Source organism: Myotis yumanensis, unplaced genomic scaffold (assembly GCF_028538775.1).
Source record: "Myotis yumanensis isolate MYYU_CA2020_CCGP unplaced genomic scaffold, mMyoYum1.0.hap1 SCAF_4, whole genome shotgun sequence".
Taxonomy (NCBI): domain Eukaryota; kingdom Metazoa; phylum Chordata; class Mammalia; order Chiroptera; family Vespertilionidae; genus Myotis; species Myotis yumanensis.
Genome location: NW_027223755.1, coordinates 25,117,213 through 25,135,771, shown reverse-complemented (window position 1 = coordinate 25,135,771; position 18,559 = coordinate 25,117,213). Strand labels below are relative to the sequence as shown.

At 43.0% G+C, this 18,559-nt stretch overlaps 1 protein-coding gene across 2 annotated transcripts in view; it reads left to right on the top strand.

The window, feature by feature from the left end:
• The window catches only part of ADCY2 (adenylate cyclase 2), a 283,755-nt gene that overhangs the window by 9,964 nt on the left and 255,232 nt on the right, over positions 1 to 18,559 (top strand). For both annotated transcript variants that reach the window (XM_070411956.1, XM_070411955.1), the window contains exon 2: positions 9,680 to 9,877. In XM_070411956.1, coding sequence (XP_070268057.1) covers positions 9,680 to 9,877 — 198 coding nt within the window. The remainder of the gene's footprint in view (positions 1 to 9,679; positions 9,878 to 18,559) is intronic.

Genomic DNA, 18,559 nt, shown 5'->3' with positions numbered 1-18,559 from the left:
TATATAACCTTCTAATTTAAAATCACCATGATCCAAGAACATGGGTCTTTATGATATCTCTTCTTGGAAAATTCTTGGTACATAATTAAAAATATTCCATGTGCACTTGAGATGAATATTGTTTTTCCTTAGATTAGCTTGGAATTTTGTATTTGTCAATTGGGTCAAGCTTGCTAAATTGTGACATTTAAATCTTTTGCATTATTTGCTTTGTTTTGTTTGCTCAACCTATCAATAGCTGGATGGAGATGTTGAACTCTTCTATTCTTGGTACATTAGTTTACTCTCCCTCTTGTTATATACATTTTAGATTTATACATTTTGAGGCTGTTTTATTGGGTTTTTAGATGTTTAAAATTGTTATAATTGCCCAGGAATTGAGCATTTTATTATTTTACTTTATCCTTAATTTTATTTTTCTTTAATGCATATTTTGTAAGATATTAAACTAGCATATTTTCATCTTTTTATTTTCAATCTTTCTGTCTTTTTAAAATATATTTTTATTGATTTCAGAGAGGAAGGGAAAGGGATAGAGAGATAGAAACACAAGGATGAGAGACGATCATTGATCAGCTAGCTACCTTCTGCACACCCTGCACTGGGAATGGAGCCTGCAACCTGGGCATGCATGTCTGGAAATCAAACCATGACCTCTAGGTTCATAGGTTGACGCTCAACCACTGAGCCATGCCAGCAGGGCATGTGTCTTTTTGCTTAATTCTGTCTGTTCTAAATAGCACATAGTTGGGCTTTGTTTTATAATCCAGTTTTGGAAGGTAGGGGAAGGTGGGGGAGGGTGGGGGTAAGGGGGAGAGATCAACCAAAGGACTTGTATGCATGCATATGAGCCTAACCAATGGACACAGACACCAGGGGGGTGAGGGCATTGAGTGGGGGAGGGGGGCGGAGGGACAATGGGGAGATAAGGATACATATGTAATACCTTAATCAATAAAGAAAAATAATAAATAAATATATATTTTTTTAAAAAAGGAATCTGCCTTTTAATTGGCAAGTTCAAACTACTTATTTCATTGTGATAATTGATAAATTTGCATTTGTTTGTACCATTTTACTTCTTTGATATCTATTTGTCCCAATTCTTTCTTCTCTTTTATTGCTGTTTTGTTTGGCTTGATTTTGTTTACTTCTTTCTCGCTCTCATTTTTTTTTCTCTGATCATTTGGGATTTATATATTAAAAAGTTCATTAAATGACTTTGAAACACTTTATCTGTATTTTTATTTTCCTGACTTTATTATTGTTATTGTTAAATATTTTAATTTTGTTTTTTTAAGCTTAGAAATTATACACTTATTATTATTCTTTCAGATAGACAGTGTGTGTTTGGTTGTACCAAGGTGTTTACCACTATATTTGTTCACTTTCATCTTTCATACTACATGGTCTTTTTAGAATTACTTAAATTTCTTAAAAGTTCTTTTAGAGAAGATTTCGTTTTTAGAAATTTTATTTTTCAATTACAGTTGACATTCAATATTATTTTATATTCATTTCAGGTGTACAGCATAGTGGCTAAACAATAATATAATTTTAAAAATGATCCCCCCAATATTTGCAGTACCCACCTGGCACCATACATAGTTATTACAATACTAGAGGCCCAGTGCACAAAAATTTGTGCACTCGGGGAGGGGGGGGGGAAGAGGGGGACCCTCAGCCCGGCCTGTGCCCTCTCGCAGTCTGGGACCCCTCGGGAGATAACGACCTGCTGGCTTAGGCCTGCTCCCAGGTGGCAGAGGGCAGGCCCAATCCCTAGGTGCAGCCCCTGGTCAGGCTCAGAGCAGGGCTGATTGGGGAGTTGGGGCGCCGCCCCCTGTCATGCACAGAGCAGGGCATATTGGGAGGTTGCGATGCCACCCTCAGTCATGCTCAGGGTATGGCGATTGGGGGGTTGGGGCACCGCCCCCTACCACACTCAAGGCAGGGTCGATGGGGAGGTTGCGGCGCCACCCCCTGTCACTCACAGAGCAGGGACCATCAGGGGGTTGGGCGCTGCCCCCTGTCATGCACAGAACAGGGCCAATCAGGGGGTTGGGGAGCTCCCCCCTGTCACGCACAGAGTAGGGCCGATCAGGGGGTTGGGGCGCAGCCACTGTCACACTCAGGGCAGGGCCGATGGGGAGGTTATGGCTCTACCCTGTCACACACAGAGCAGGGCCTGTGGGGGAGGGGGGATTGGGGCGCCGCCCCCTGTCACACACAGAGCAGGGCTGATCAGGGGGTTGGGGCGCCGCACCCTGTCACACACAGAGCAGGGCCGATCAGGGGGTTGGGACGCCGCACCCTGTCACACACAGAGTCACAGGACGATCAGGGGGTTTGGGCGCTGCCCCCTGTCACGCTGATTCGGTGCCAGGAGGCCTCATGGCTCCGCTGATCCCAGTGCTGGGAGGCATATTACCCTTTTACTATATAGGATAGAGGCCTGGGGGCCAGCTGGTTTTCCCTGAAGGGTGTCCTGGATCAGGGTGGGGGTCCCCACTGGGGTGCCTGGCCAGCCTGGATGAGGTGATGATGGCTGTTTGCAGCTGGTCACACACCCTTCAGGGTGGGGGTCCCCACTGGGGTGCCTGGCCAGTCTGGGTGAGGGGCTGAGGGCTGCTTTCAGGCTGGCGATTGACTGAAGCTCCCAACCGCTCCTTTTTTTCTTTTTTTTAAATTTATTCTGGGCCAGCTTTAGCTCTGGCTCTAGCTCTGAGAGCAGGTATCTGGTTTGTTTAGGTTCTATAATCGAAACAATGTATAACTCCAGCTCTGAGATCCAGGCCTATATTTGTTAGAATGTTTCAAACTGCCAGCTCAGAGGTCAGCAAGTCAGGCGGGGAACATTGGAGTCTGCAGTCACTGGAGCAAGCAGGCCTCATGTTCGCTTCCAGCTGCCTGGCTGCCGGCCGCCATCTTGGCTGACAGTTAATTTGCATAAGGATACGCTGATTAGCCAATGGGAAGGGTAGCGGTCGTACGCCAATTACCATGTTTCTCTTTTATTAGTGTAGATAACTAACTATATTCCCCATGCTGTACTTTACCTCACCGTAACTATTTTGTAACTACCAATTTGAATTTCTTAATCTACTCACATTTTTCACTCAGTCCTCCAAACCCCCTTCCCTCTGGGAACTATCAGTCTTGTTTTCTGTATCTATGGGTTTGTTTTAATTTTGTTTGTTCATTAATTTTGTTCTTTAGATTCCACATATAAGTGAAATCATATGGTATTTGTCTTTCTGTCTGACTTATTTCACTTAGCATAATACCCTGTCGATCCATCCATGCTGTTGCAAATGATAAGATTTTATTCTTTTTCTTTGGCTAAGTAATATTTTGTTGTATATATGTATCACAGCTTTTTTATTCACTCGTCTATTGATGGGCACTTGGATTGTTTCCAGAGCTTGGTTATCTATACTAATAAAAGGGTAATATGCTAATTAGGGTGGACGTCTTCCAGACGTCCTTCTGGACAAAGCCGCAGTGGCTGTCTGAGGCTCAGGCAAGCTGTGGATGGCAGATAGCGGATGGCAGCTGCTGCTGCGAGGGCCAGCCCGAGGCTTAGACAAGCCGCGGTGGCTGCGAGGGCCAAGGCTCAGGCAGCTGCAGTGGCTGGCAGTGGCAGCAGCAGAAGTGTGATGGGGGTGTAGCCTTCCCTTGATCAGCTGGTCGCCTCCCACAGAGGGAGGCCAGACTGCAGCTTCGCGAGCTCCCGTGGGGAGCGAGCCTAAGCCATCAGTAGGACATCCCATGAGGGCTCTTGGACTGTGAGAGGGGTCAGGCCGGACTGAGGGATACCCCACTCCCAGTGCACAAATTTCCATGCACCGGGCCTCTAATTATAAATAATGCTGCAAAGAACATAATAGGAGTGCATATATCATTTTCAAATAGTATTTTGGGTTTCTTCAGATATATACACAGAAGTGGAATTGCTGGAGTACAGGTACTTCTGTTTTTAATTTTTTGAGGATTCTTTATACTGTTTTTGAGAGTGGCAGCACCAATCTGCATTCCTACCAACAGTGTAGGAGGGTTCCCTTTTTTTTCAGATCCTCATCAACACTTCTTGTGGATTTATTGGTGATAGCCATTTTAGCAAGCATGAGGTGATATCTCATTGTGGTTTTAATTTGCCTTTCTCTGATATTGAGCATCTTTTCATATGTCCCTTGGCCACCTTTATGTCATCTTTGGAGAAGTGTCTATTCAGGTCCTCTCCCATTTTTTAATTGGATTCTTTGGTTTTTGGTATTCAGTTTTATGTGTTCTTTATAAATTTTGCATATTAACCTCATTGGCAAATACGTTCTCCCATTCAGTAGGTAGTCTTTTCATTTTGTTGATGGTTTTCTTTGTTGTGCAAAAACTTTTAGTTTGATGTCATTCCATTCTTTATTTTTTCTTTTGTTTCCCTTGCCTGAGGAGATATGTCAGAAAAAAAGTATTTCTAAGAGAAGTGTTAGAATTTACTGCCTATATTTTCTTCTAGGAGGTTTATGGTTTTGAGTCTTACATTTAAATCTTTAATTCATTTTGAGTTTATTCTTGTATATGGTGTAAGAAGGTTTATTTTCACTCTTTTGCATATATCTATCCAATATTCTCAATGCAGTTTATGAAATAGACTATCTTTCCTCCATTGTATGTTCTTGCCTCCTTTGTCATATAATAATTGTCCACATAAGTAGGTTTATTTCTGGGCTCTCTTTTTTTAAAATATGTTTTTATTGATTTTAGAGAGAGAGGAAGGGAAAGGAATACAGAGATAGAAACATTGATGAGAGAGAAACATCAATCACCTGTCCCTGGCATGCCTCCTACTGGGGATTGAGTCTGAAACCCGGACCAGGAATTAAACCGGTGATCGCCTTATTCATGGGCGGACAACCATTGAGCAACACTAGTGGGCTGGGCTCTCTATTTTGTTCCATTGATCTATGTGTCTGTTTTAATTACTATAGGCCTTATAGTATAGTTTAATATCAGGTAGTGTGATGCCTCCAACTTTGTCCTTCTTCCTCAAGATTGTTGTGGCTATTCTTAGTCTTTGTGTTTCTAAAAACTTTTTGGGTTATTTGTTCTAGTTCTATGAAAAATGCAAACGGTATTTTGATAGGGATTGAGTTGAATCTAGCGATGCAATGTTCATACTGCTGTTCACGTGAAAACGTAGGCTAGAGGCTCAGAGCTCCCCCTGAGACACAGCAGTAAGTAATGGGTTGCTACCCGCAGTCTTGGGACTTCAAAGCACTTCACTAAACATCTTTTTATAGAAAAGCAGTGTTTTACATTACAGTGCTCTTTACTATCTAAATGAAAAATAGTTCTGTTTAACAAAAAGCAAAAAAGGCACATGGAAAAGAATGAAAATACAGATAATCCCTTGATCCATGAAAAAGCCTCTAAGAAACAAAGAGGCTGTCACGTAATAAATAAAAGCAATGGGTATTTAATAGGCCTAGCAATTAGAAGCCATCCAAAAGTAACAGAAAATGCATTGAAAAAGAAAGGATAAAATGATCAAAGAGAGTAATAGGAACCTATTATCATTACAGAAGTTTATACTTGACATCTCCCTTTTAAAGGCATTTTAATACATTTCATTCAGTATGTGTTATATGGTAATTTTTTATCTTTTTAAAGGCATATTTTAAAGGCATTTTAGTACTAATAAAAGCAATTTAGCACATTTCATTTAGTTTTTGAATGAAGGGAGAAGGGATTAGGGTACATAAACATATTTATTTAGATTGACAATGTTTTGAATGTTTTAGTTCATTTTATTTTAAGTAACTCTGTTTGCTTTGTATTCTGAATTTTGAAAACTCAACTACTCCAGAAGAAAACAGCCACGGGGTGTGCCTTGTGGCTTCATCCACCTTTCAGTCCACAGGGAATGGAATAGGAGAGGGAGGAGGGCTGTGTCATTCAAGGTCTGAGGGCATTCCTTTATTCAATTTATTTAGCCTTAAGAAAAATGCATGATGCCAACAGTGAGACTAGGAAAGAATGTAGTTTATAAGCTTATACATTTTTTAATGAATACTCTCCTTGACACTCTTATAAAAGATTCTATTTTGTGGAGAAGTCTATATTAAAACTTGCTCAGAGTTAGAGTTCAAAGGCAAATGAAGAATAAATTGATGGCTGTTCTATTTCTAGAAGAGCCCCTGTCTCTCTGTGGGCTCAGGGTTTACGGTGGTTAGGGCCACAGCCTCATGAGCAGCTGCTGACTATCTGAAGCCGTTGGCCATCTCACAATCCTATCACCTGCCTAGGTGGGGGCACTGAAGCTGAAGGAAGGCCGTCCTCTGGGGTGTGGGATTCACCTGGTGACGCCAGGCATCTGGTGAGCAGGAGTATGACACAAGCCCCTAGGATGGCATTGTGACTCAGAGGCTTTCCTATGCTCCTGCCTCCCTAAAAATATGTTCACAATGATAGTTTACAAATGTGTTAGCATGAAGATGTATGTAACCGTTGACCCTAAAAGCTTGGATGTTTTAATTTTTCAAGAAATCAAGGTACTTTTATGGGTCTTTGAAAAGATTTTGGGACTTACGCCCCGGGTACATTGTGTCTAACAGAGGTCTTCTCAGTGATGAAGACCCTGACATTAAAAAAAAAAGTGAGGCAAAGACTGCCATGTTTCAAGCCAGCACAATATCAAGTCTTACCCTATATTGCCCTATACCAGGGGTGGGCAACCTTTTTGTGAGTGCGTGCCAAAAACAGCAAAATCTCTGACTCAAAATTCTTCTGCATGTTAACCCTAATTTTTTGAGAACGTGTTATGCCTACTTGATATCTCTTAAGGTGTACGTATGTGAAGAACCTTGAAGAAATAATAAAATTCACTCAAGCGACAAAAACACAGTATATGATGATGAAAAATACATTTATTTTTTAATGTATACATGTACCATGATAGTCCGACAGAAAACTTTATGACTCTGTTTGATATTATCAGTGGGACTTTTGCTGCTGCATCACTGATGACAGAGATTTTACATCAGGTTTATATTTCGTGACCTTCAGAGATATGCACGAGCTACTACTTTCATCCGTCAGGCTACTCCTATTACGAGACTTAACAAAATTCATCACTGAGAACAAAGATTCACAAGCGTATGTGGATAAAACCAAAACACTGGTCGGATCTAGGAAGGCAGGGAGAGTTAAGGCAGAGGCATAGAAATTGCTCTTCCCCTCTCTCGTCAATCCATGTCTATGGTCTTTAAGATAACTTGTTATGTAAAATTATTTATTTATCTAAGATGCACCTACACTGAATTTATCTGAAAAACAAAAAAAGTCGATATTAAGAAAAAAAAATTGTAAATGGAAGATTATAAGAGAGGGTTTCTCGTGCCAGGAAAAGTTACTGGTGTGCCATATTTGGCACACATGCCAGGGGTTGCCCACCCCTGCCCTATACTGTACCCAATGTAATAGGCCATTGGGTCTTTGTCATGTTCACAGATCTTTTAAGAGAAGTGCAGGGAAAGTGCCTATAGGTATGTCCTCCACTTCCTGGGAGGACTCTATCACAATCTTTCAGTTCCTTTGCCTACTAATTTTCACTTTACAGTTATGCATATTTTTGTACCATTTTCTGGAGAAATAAGAGGCAATAAAATCCACGATGGTTTCTCCCCTACTGGGTTAATGAAGTAAGTGCAAAGTCTTACTGGGAAAACAGCTGTCCTGGCTATTCCCCAGTTAGCTTTCTGCCCATAGCTCAGTTAAGCTCATTTAGGGAGGTTTAAAATAAAACAGGTTTTCAGAGCTCCATGTGTGTAGCGATCACAATCTCAAATTTGATATCCCCAGAGGGCATGCTGTCATGTCCATGCTTACATTGGTTCGCCGTGTCTGAGTGCAGGGGAGCCCTGGCAGCCTGGTGGATATCTGATACCCTTTTGCAATGGTTGTAACATGTGTCTGAGGGGAAGAGTACAACTTAGACACTTAATCATGGACAAAAATAGCAATGGGGGAGAGAATAAGAACATCACATTTAATCCTCTTGTCTCCTGCCAGTTCTGGAAACATACATTCTTTTGGCCACGCTAGGGCTGGCTCCACTTGGTGTGGCTCATCATCTCTGCAAAACTAGAGGGCAGAGTACTGCGGTGGTGACTGGCACAGACCCCCAGCCAGATCCCTGTCCTGAGCTCTGGTTCTCTCTCCCTCATCTGTTTGCTCAACCCATGGCAACTCATTTTCATTCTTGGTGCCTCAGTTTTCCTCCTGCAGAGTATTGCTAACACCAGTGCCCCATCATAGGGTTGTTGTAGTTACTAAAGAGGTTACTATATGTAAGAGTGCTTAGCACGAAAATCTATCTATTAGTATTTCCTATGGTTGTTATACTTGCCAAGTTCCCGGGTATCACTTGACGCATATATAATTGTGAGAAAGAAAGGGACATAAAGTCATCAAGGGTGCCTTTCTTCCTCCTCCATGTCTATCTGGACTCTGGACTTGTGTGGTTAATTGGCTGATCTGCTCCGTGGTTAATGGCTTGATATCTGGATGGGGACATACCTAATGTGAAGCTTCATGGGAGGAGTGAACCTGGGAGCAACCAGAAGACGGGAGGGGCTCACTAGGCTCAAGGAGCTGCTCCATAAGTCTCAGCTTTTACTTTAACTTTAAAAATTCTAAAACCTCAATGGAAGTTCTTAGGGTCCCAGCCATAGGGTGTTTTTTTTTTTTAAATTGAAACTCCTTTGGGTGTTTTGGTAACTAAACATGTTGGGTGAGGATTTAAGATCTTGAACTGTGTTCTCTCCAGAGTACACACTTTTCCTAGCAAGTTCCAGCATGGTGGTTTGCAGAAGCTAAGGCCTACACCCTTGCTTGCATAATCAAAGGAAACATGCTATCTCTTACATTGTGTTGAATTGTGTAGAATTGAAATAGTGTGCCCTGGGAAGGAGCTAGAAAGAGATGTATAGAAAATGAGGATTATTGAGTAAATGTGGATTCTAAAATCATGAATTAGTAAGAGGCTATTAATAAATGCCCATTTTCTTTTTGCTACTAAAGCCCAAGAGAGGTGGGGAAGGAAACCAGCAAAACAGCACAGTCTTCGAAGTATTTCCCGCTCTCTCATCTTCTATATTTAGCACTTTCTGTCCCTATTCTATTAACCTATGATCCTGTTGAAACATTAATCACCATGCATTAAAATAAGAGCTCATCATTTTAGAGACTGAGATCATTTTTAGATTTTTAAAAATAAAAGATTTCAAATCCTTTGCAAGCCTTCATTTTCTATGGTCAGGCCATTTCTTACATCCTGTAATGCAGGCAGTCAAGTTGGTTGTCTTATTTTATCCGGGGATTATGTATTCTTGCATTCACTTCTTAATAAAATTCATTTCTCCATTTTTTCAGGGAAATTTTATTTTTAATGACATAGTTCTTTTGCATACTTTAAATATCGAATACTGGGATATTTCTATAGAAAAACATGGCTATTTAAGAGGAAAATTACATTTTCAAAAGTTCAAACTGTTCTACTTATGAAATAATTTTTAAAACCCAATATATTTTGACACTGATGAATGTTGATGAGATTTTGATAACATAAATCATCGCTTCCACAGTTTTACTAAAGTGCACCTTGCAATATTTTTCTTCCTGTTAGGAAGTGGAAGACCACGTGGCGTTTTTAATAACAGTTCCCACTGCCCTGGCAATTTTCTTTGCGATATTCATCCTCGCCTGCATCGAGTCTGTGTTTAAGAAGCTGCTCCGCCTCTTCTCTGTGGTCATCTGGATCTGTCTTGTGGCCATGGCCTACCTGTTCATGTGTTTCGGAGGCACCGTCTCTCCCTGGGACCAGGTAAGGTGTTAAAATGGCTTTTACATTTTCTTTATGTGCTCTGATTGGTGACATACTTAGTTCTGTAAATTTGGCCCTGGACTGCAAATAAGAGACCTTTAGAAGAAAGTCTTTTGAAATAATTCTCTTCATGGTGACTTCATGCCTGAAGTCATTCGATGCCCATTTTAAGTCATCAGACCTGCTGGCAGCCAGGGCACGGGCCTGGGTCTCACTTGTCGCTGGTTGTAGATGGCCAGGTCTGGGTTTACACCTCACACCATCTTCTCCTGCTTCTCTGAGTTTTCTGTTTTTCCAGGATCCCTCTGGGGTGGGAGCCTTACCTTGTGCCTCTAATTCTCAAACACTAGTAGTTGCCCTTGAACTATTTCTTAATAACTGGACCTTTGTTCTTACAGACAGACTTCTGTGATACTGATTTTGCATCAACATGAACACATCATATCAATAAGGTTGCTTCCTTACCTGTTAGGTAACTCACGGTTCTTTGTGTTGAACCTAGTAATGCTCTCGGCTTAGAAAATGGCTCCACTGGAGGATGTTTTGTCTTTAGGAGAGTGTATTCTGACTAATGGGCTGCCACGTGGGGGAATCCTGCTGACTACTAAATTAGATGGTATATGGTCCAGAGCACAGACAAGTCCGGGCTGCAGATATGGATGTACAAGTTACTAGCTTCAAGCTTGTCATTGAAGCCATGGGGTTCTGTAGCCACCCTAGAGAGAGTGAATTGAGCACCAACAGGGTTATCACAGACTTGGTGGGGACTCAAGAGTTGGGGTAGGAGAGAAATAGGAGCCAGGAATGGAAAGAGGAAAAACCATTTGTGGGAGCAGAGAACCAGTGAGCGAGAATTGCTGTAGAGACCAAAAGAAAAGGGAGACTCAACATGGGAACAGACTAAAGGGTTCAAGTGCCAGGGCGAGGGAAAGAGCATCACGGGTGTGCTTTAGCTGGAGAGAGCCCAGGATGAGGTTTCCAGTGGGTTCTGTTATCCCATGATCTCAGCTAACCACCACCATGTTTGGGCCTCAGTTTCTTCTGCAAAGGGTGAAGACTGGAGTAAGTGAACTCAGGTTGGTCTCTCTGGTTCTAAAGAACACTGTCATAGTGGACACAAGAATCCATGCTTGCATCTTTCCTCTCCTGCAGTTCCCTGAAGAGGCTTTAGGGGTCAGTCTCCTTATCACTCTCACCTTTGGAGGGATGGGCACCCACTTTCATGCCCAGGCCAGTGCCTTCCCTGCCTCAGCACTGCCTCTCTTCATCATGTACCCTGTTCTCTGGCCTCCCCTCCTGCCTTAAGTGGTGCACATGGTCCACGGTCCCTCCCACCTTCACATTGGCGCACACAGAACAGAAGGAGATGGATTAAGAGCCTTGGTTTGCTGGCCTGTGGCATGGACCCACTGGTCTCTCCTCAAACCAATGCTACTTTGGTATAAGGCTATCTATGCTAATAAAAGGGTAATATGCAAATTAACCATCACTCCACAACAAAGATGGTGGCGCCCTTCGCCACACAGATGGTGGCGTCAGCTGGACCCACGGAGCCCGCCGGAGTGGGCAGGACGCTTGGCTTCCTTCGTCACCCCAGCGATGAAGGAAGCCAAGCTTCCCACAAGCCCCAGCCGGCTGCCGAGGGCCAGCCTCTGGGCAGCAGCCACAGAGCCAGCCAGAGCAGGCGGGAGGTGGCTCAGACCCAGAGTGAAGGCAGGGGGCAGCTTGGGCCTGGAGCGAAGGCGGGAAGTGGCAGCCAGAGCGAAGGCCGGGGTCCCGGCTGCCAGAGGGAAGCCGGTGCTGGCAGCCAGGGGAAGGAAGGCCTATTCTTGCACGAATCTTCGTGTATCCGGCCTCTAGTTACTTTATAAGAAGCCTGCTTTCTGGAAGAGCAAGTAGCCCCTCCATGTTCTTCTGTTTTCCTATTCTTTAGACTTTTCTTAGCTTACTTTCTATATAAATTTCAGAATCAGCTTGTTATGTTCAGTGCAAACTCCACCAAGATCTGGATTTAAATTATATGGCATTTCCTATTTTTTGCTCTGAAAGATATTTAACAACTAGGAAATAATAAAAGGACACTATGAAAAACATCCAGAGATATGTTCTTTATAATTTTGTATCTAGTCCTTCCATAGAATGACATGGCATGTCTCTCCAATGATTCTGGGTCTCCTTCCGAGACTTTTTTACTTCCTAAAATCAGTAGTAATGTTCCTTAGACTTGTTCTTAGGTACCTATATTTTTTTGGTGGTTTTATTAAAGGCATTTTTTTCTTATTCCCTTTTCTATTTAATATCTTTGCATAAGGGTACTGCTGCTTTTTATGTTGATCTGTTATGTTGGACTCTTATTATTAGCTCTGTTCATTTGTCTGAGGGTCTCAGTTTATTTATATAGACAGTATCATCATCTCCAGATAATTAACATTTTCTCCCTTTCAAATCCTGAATTCACTCTATTTGCAGGCATTGTGTTGTCTACATGTATTAGCCAGGATTCCTGATACAGAATGGATTAGCATAGTGCAAGTGGCATCAGACCTGTTGTCAACATAATTAGAACATCCATAATTTCACGGGAAATAAAATGTTTGCTCTATGATTAGTAGTTTAATAGAATCAGTTTGTCAGGATAAGGACCTCCATCTGTCTGGATTGCTCTTCTTCCTCACGCAGCTTGGCTCCTGTGTTATCTTCATTGACCTCATGGGTCCCTGTCTCAGAGCAGCATTTCCCGACCTTCAGATGCCACCCCATTGGGCAACACCTCAGCCTACTCCAGTTTTCCATAGCATTGACAAGGATTTATAGCATCTCAAATCATATTCTCTCTTTTTGTCTGTTGACTGTATCTTCTGCAAGAATATAAACTCCTGGGCAGTGATATTCTTTTCACTGTCGTGTCTTTGCACCTATGAGAGTAGACTACAATAAAGGCACCCATGGCTGCTCACTCAGTGTCTCCCTAATGGATGACTTTATTTTGTCATCTCCGTATTTATTGTTGTTGAATTTCTTTTGTATCTGCTTTTTCTGTTTTTGCCCATCTTTAGGTTTTATGACATATATTTTGCTTATATTGATGCTTTTAAAAATGCCTGTAAGCATATTAAACATACCTTTTCCATAGTCATTTTATTTTCATTTTCTTAAGATTGATTTCTCGCAGGATTTGAGTTTGTTGGCTAAATGTCTCAGCGTTAATTGCTCCTGTGAGCTTTGGCATTGCTACTTCCAGGCTCCTATTGAGTGGGATTTTCTTCCTCTGCCCACAGCCATAATCCTACCCATGATGTTGCCTTCCTTATGCAGCCAGGGCCCTGGGCAAAACTAGACTACATGTGGAGCCTCAGCCCAGATGACATTGCAGGTGGGGTGACCAGCCCTGCTTGTGCCTTGGGCCAGCTGTGTCTGCTTGATGCTCAGGAGTGCCATAGCCAGGCAGGTTGCAGCTATTTTTGGCCACTTTTTCTATGTTGGGGATTTGGGCAGGGGTCTGCCTCACACTGTGGACCTGCTCACACATCCGTCCAGAAGAGGGCTACTTTGGGCCCCATTCCTCCACCGGAGCTTCAAATCCTGCCCAAGCCTCTGGCCACAGCTGCTCCATTCCATAGGCAAGCAGATTTAAAATGAAATTATATGCAAACATTAGCAAAAAGCCTGGCATCTTTTAATATTGGCACCACAGATGTAGGCCCCTCAGTGAACACTTCCAGAAGTGTTATAATAGGTTCACTGTGCTTAAGGGATTGTGCTCAAGGGGTGGTTCCCTGTAGGGGATGGTTAAACTAACACTATTATGATAAGGAAATGCAGGAGTGAGCCCACTGCTCAGAAAGAGGGGCCATCCACACGTGACCACCCTCACTGCTGACTCCAATGGCAAGTTTGGGGTTCCCAGGACCACCCTGAGGTTAGGTAACTTCATAAAAGGACTCACAGAACTCACTGAACACCATTATCCTCCCAGTTATGGGTTATTACAAGGAAAAAATAGAGATGAACATCAGCCAAAGGAAGGGGCAGGAAAACTAGCAAGTGTGGAGCTTTCATTGTCTTCTCTGTGCAGTCACGCACAGCGCTGCTCTCTCGACAATGTTACATGTCACCATGCAGGGAGTACTGCCTACCCGGGAAGCTCAGCGGCCCTTCTCTGCCCGGAGATTTTTTCGGGGCTCAATCACCTACTGCCTGCGTGGCTGACCTTTAGTCTCCAGCCTCACAGACGCTGGTCTGACACCTGCAGTCTCCAGCCCTCTGGAGGCAGAACAGATCCTGCATGGCCCTAAGACCCCATCATAAATCATATTTAGACTGCCTCTGACCAAACAAAGGCACTCCTGTCAGGCAGAGCATTCCAGGGGCCTAGAGATGACGTCCCAGGAGCACAGGGCAAGCCCAGACCTCTGTCTGGGTCAGGTTAATTCTTCGCTGCCCAGGTGGCTTCAGTGTAGATCCCAGCCGTTAACATCTCTGGTGCAGAACATACTAGTAGAGTATAAGCAACCAGCACGTGCATCATCTGTTCCGTGCCCGGCCCTGTCCTGAGCACTTTCCCCATGGAACCTCATTGATCCCCACATAAACGCCAAGAGGTGGGCACCATCACACTTATCTTAGTGACACTGAGTAAGTCTTTCCTGCCTGGCACATTGTTGTAATGTCCTTCATTCATCTGTGAAGCCTAAGCTTTTCGATGCCATTTTATTTAATGAATTTATAACAAGACAAATCCATTTCCTCTTAGTTAATAACTACTGACTGGTGACCCTCGATCTGAGATGGGAATGCCGTTCGGAAGGTAGCAGGACAGGAGGGCAAGTGTCTGGATGGGGTGAGGCTTACACACAAGAGATGCTGGATTGGCTGAGTGAGGACAAGAGGGCTTAATTGTATCTGCATTTGATTCCAGTCTTCTGCTTCCCTCACACTGAGAGCTCATTGAATGGAGTTAAATAAACACTTCCATTCCTGACAACCCCATTTCAGGCTTGGCGGGGAGACCATGCTGAAGTTATTGTATAGATTTGTTAAGTTACCTACTCGAAAGGCTAACATTTTGCTCCAGGAAGAAGAGACTTTCTTTGTTCTATTTCCTAACAAGATGCCAGGCATTCAGCATGTGCCTATCTGTGTTTTCTTACAAAAATAGGACATAAGTGTGCAAATATCATTTTCATATTGAAAGTGGGTGAAATGTAAGAAAATAAAGAGCTCTCATAGGCTTTGAAATGATACAGAATTGGTTTGCTTTTCCTTTAGTGCAGTCACCTGGAATGCTATTAAACAATGGGTTTACCATGCGAAGAACCTAGTAGCATATACATGAAAGGAGACAAATCCAGCCTGTCCCTGAGTATCCAAGAAACCATTGCTGTCTGCTTTTGTGTACCAGGTTGATTTCTCAGAGGGTATTTTGGAGTTAATATGAAGAGGCACACACAACTCAGAAAAATAAAAAAGCAATATAAAAATTATTGTAACTAACAACAAAGATGAGAGTTTTTAATATTTTTTGTTGTTTTTAAAAGCAAATAATATACTAACAAAGTGTGAATTTTAAGGAAGTGCAGCAACACAGACCAGCCTGAAGTGTTGTTATTTTGAGATTCCCCCACATTTCTGCTCTTCAGAGCGGAGGTGGCATTTCTGTATTCTCCTTCCTCTCAGTTCCCAGCCAGAGCATGTGAAAGTCATACTGGCTATGCGATGAACTGGGAATTTACCACAACCCTCCCTGGGCCTTCCAGTCCTGACCTTGTTCGAATAGACAGTTCAGTCGGTGTTTCTGGAACAATCTCTCTGCTTCTCTTCCTTCTCTCCTCCTGTGCTTTCCTTTAGAGCAGCGGTTGTCAACCTGTGGGTCGCGCCCCCTTTGGCGGTCGAACGACCCTTTCACAGGGGTCGCCTAAGACCATCCTGCATATCAGATATTTACATTACGATTCATAACAGTAGCAACATTACAGTTATGAAGTAGCAATGAAAATAATTTTATGGTTGGGTCACAACATGAGGAACTGTATTTAAAGGGCCAGAAGGTTGAGAACCACTGCTTTAGGGGCACACAGGCCCTGGTGCTGAGATGGACATTGCAATTAACTGTCATCTGTTCCTTAAATAGGCACAGCCATTTTCACCTTGGCACTTTTGTTGTCCTCCTCAACCTCACATCAAGGTACATTTGAAAGACGGGTGGCTTTGGAGGCATTTTTATTGGCTTCTCTTTTCCCAGTGTCTAGCACAGTGTCACATAGGTAGGATCACACCACAAATACTTATGGAAATACTGAATGAGTGTACACATAGCATATTGGTTTGCTTGCCTCTTCCACCGTAATAGTGATAGAAAACACTTCCATTGCCCTGGTTCTTCCCTTTATATACATCATTCAGTTACTTTATATACATCATTCAGGCATCATTCAGTTACTTTATATACATAAGTTATTTGACCTGTACAACTCTGTGAAGTAAGTACTATTATTACTTGCAATTCCTCAGAGGAGAAAACTGAAGCCCAGAGTGGTTAATCAAGTTCCCCAAAGTCACACAGCAAGAAGAGAGCCAGAATTTGAACGTGGCATTTTGGCACAGTGATCATTGTCCATCATCTTCATATATCCATTATGGTTGACAGCTGTGTGGTGTTTCCTGTTGTGACTTGGAAAATGACAGATTATTGTGTGATGAGGGAGATATTTAGGAATTTTGGATTGTTCTATCTGAACTACTTTGGCTTAGTTGTTATTTGGAAAAACTTCATGAAGAGGTAGCTGTTACTTCAGAGATGACAAAAAATCAATCATGTTGCTGGTTTTGTCAGCACATAATCCTTGTTGGAGATATTTTCACTTCTCAGATGCATCACTAAGAGAAATGACACATATTTGACCCAAGGAATAAATGTTTATGTATCTACTGGTTGCTTTTATAATGAAATTAACATCAATTCTTTATAAACAGATTCCTTATCATTTTATTCCTTTCTGCTGGCATTGTCATCTGGTTCTGTCTTAGCTCCTGACACCTATAATCTACCACTTTCCTCCTCATAGGAAAACCCCATCAGATTCCAAGGGCCCTCGGAAGGCATTCTCTGGGATGCCAGCTCAGGGTGCAGTCCAGCCCAGTACCGGCTTCTCCTTGTGTTGGGAGAAGCTGTGCCGGTTTTGGGTCCTGTCCAATACCTTGCTTGATGTCTGGATAACATGGCTCCTGGGGCTGCCACTGTTGAGAGAGGGGCGGAGGGGGTCGGGGGCGCGGAGACTGGGGATGCTGGCCCTGTTTGTGTTGCTCTCAGGGCATCTGGAAGCACCTCGGGGGAGGTCAGCCTGAAGTTGAAAGATGTTGTGACTGTGATCTGGAATTCGGCGTGTTTTCCTGAAGAAGTTAGAATTATATTTTACAAGGGAGGGAAAATGTTCTGTAGGCTTTCCAAACAAACATCTGTTGTTGACACAGTTTTAATGCAGACATTTTTGATGGTGGTTGTCTTAGGGCTTCCTGCCTTCAGTGTCCCTACTGTTTGCCAGATGATTTTATGAAAGGTTGTGTTTGTAATAGAATTCCAGCTACCTTGGCCTTGAATCCTGGAAGCCGTTGTTATATCCAAAGAAACATACTTATTGGGAACTGGTAAATAGCACAACCTGTCACCGTCACGTTTGGACTGTGTGTGTGTACCCAGGCGAGCATGCAGGCGAGCTGCCGTGAAAGGGAGTGAATTCTAGATTCCGGGCTAGAGCAGCAAGTTCGCAGGAAAAAATAAATCCAGAGTTTAAATTATTTGCTATTAAGAGTTGCTAAGCAACACCTCACTGAGCTTCTCCAATATTCAGAATTTCAAATTTCCTTTTCTCAGCAGCCACTAATAACATCCTCACCCAGCAATTTCACAGAGTTGAAAAATCAGAGTTCAGAGTTTGGAAAGGTGCTGAAATTCTCAGGACAGAAAACCAAAATGGAGAGAGGGGAGAGGACACAAGCTCAGGGATTTGTAAAGGAATCTGTCCAGTATCCACCTGGGACCGATGAGCACTTGCCTGGAAGGAACGTACCACAGATGTGGAAGAACCTCCAAGAAACAGTAGATGGAATAATTCTTGGTCCTGGGCCTGGAGAGCAGGCACCAGAGACAAAGGACATTTCACAATGCGAAAGGCAAGAAGAAAAAATAAAAGGCAGGCAGACTAGAAAATAAGAATTTAGGCTGGCTTTATCTGTCTGCGTGTGGACTGTCCATTATAGTAGCCACTAGCCATATGAGGTTACTGAGCACGTCAGATGTGGCTGTTTTGAATCCAGATGTGCTCCAAGTGTAAACACTGACTTTTAAAGACAAAGTATGAAAAAAGTAAACCATTCCATTCGTAATTGTTTTACTCATAACATGAAACTAGAGGCCCAGTGCATGAAATTCGTGCACGGGTAGAGTCCCTAAGCCTAGCCAGCAATCAGGGCCAATCAGATTCTCTGCTTCCCTGCCTCCCCACCTCCCTGCCTCCTCCTTCCCTCACTCCCTCAGCGCCCCGCTACCGTGGCTGGTCGCCTGCCATGTTCCATGCCACCCCCTGGTGGTCAGCACACATCATAGCGAGCAATCGAAGTTCTGGTCGAACTGGGGGGGGGGCACTTTGCATATTAGCCTTTTATATATAGAAATTATATTTTGGA